Source organism: Papio anubis, unplaced genomic scaffold (genome assembly GCF_008728515.1).
Source record: "Papio anubis isolate 15944 unplaced genomic scaffold, Panubis1.0 scaffold9247, whole genome shotgun sequence".
In the NCBI taxonomy this organism is placed as follows: Eukaryota; Metazoa; Chordata; class Mammalia; order Primates; family Cercopithecidae; genus Papio; species Papio anubis.
This window is the reverse complement of record NW_022169497.1, coordinates 1-1,050: the sequence shown is the minus strand read 5'-3', so window position 1 is coordinate 1,050 and position 1,050 is coordinate 1. Positions and strand designations below refer to the sequence as shown.

Below are 1,050 nucleotides of genomic sequence, written 5' to 3'. Positions count from 1 at the left end.
GAGCGAGCCCTGGAGAGGCCGAGACTCGAGGCCAGCGTGGGCCTGCAAAGTCCGCCGGCAGGAGGAGCTGGGCCTGGAGAGGCTGACCTGAGGAAGTCTGGCAGCTGGGGAGGCCCTGCGAGGCAGGATCTGGGCCTTCCGGCACAGCCAGAAGTAAAATCGCAGCCTGTAGAAGTCACCTGGGGGCAGCAGCTGGGCCTGGAGAGGCCAATGAAAGGCAGGAGCGGGGCCTTCAGAGGCCGACTTGTGGACATTTTGGGCCTGGATTTTGTGGCCTGGACTTGAGTCCTGTTGGGCCTCCTGCAAAGAGGCAGGAGCTGGGACTAAAGAGGCCATTGTAAGGCAGGAGCTGCGCCTGTACAGGCTGCCGGGAGTCAGAAGATGGGCCTCATGAGGCCACTCTAAAACAGGAGCTGGGTCTTGGAAGGTGGCCATGAGGAAACCTGGCCCTTGCTAGGGCAATGAGAGGCAGGAGCTGGGTCTGGTGAGGTCAACTTGAGAAAGTTCTGGGCCTGGAGAGAAGACTGGGAGGCAGGAGCTGGGTCTAAAGAGGCCGTTGTAATGATGGACCTGGGCCAGTGGAGGCTGTTGTGAGGCAGTAGCCTCATCCGCGGAGACTGCTGTGAGGTAGGGTATGGGTCTAAATAGACCATTGTGAGTCATGAGCTTGGTCTGTAGAGGCCGATTGGAGAAAGTTCGGGGCCTGGAGAGGTTTCAGAGGCTGTTGAGAGGCAAGACCTGGGCCAAAATATTCAAGTATGTTACATTTATTAGGTACTTTATTTCCTTTATTAAATTGTAATAGATGAAAAGTAATTCTAGAACTCACCATAATGTAGAATCAGTGGGCATGTTATGCTTGTTTTCCTGCGACTAGATGGTCCCATCTGAGCATAGAAGGTGACAGCTTAGGCATTAGATTCTCATAGGGACAAAAGCACAACCTAAATCCCTCACATGCACGGTTCACAACAGGGTGCGTACTCCTATGAGAATCTCATGTTGCTGCTGACCTGAGAGAAGGTGGAGCTCAGGCAGGAATGTGAGCAA

General features: G+C 54.1%; 1 protein-coding gene across 1 annotated transcript; it reads right to left on the bottom strand.

The window, feature by feature from the left end:
* Positions 1-87: 87 nt before the first annotated feature.
* Positions 88-707, bottom strand: LOC116273592 (putative uncharacterized protein FLJ92257; the record flags this gene model as incomplete). Its single annotated transcript, XM_031662737.1, has 2 exons — positions 463-707; positions 88-323 (listed from the first exon to the last, which is right to left on the bottom strand). Coding segments are annotated over exons 1-2 (437 nt in total), but the record flags the coding sequence as incomplete, so codon positions are not given.
* Positions 708-1,050: the final 343 nt, after the last annotated feature.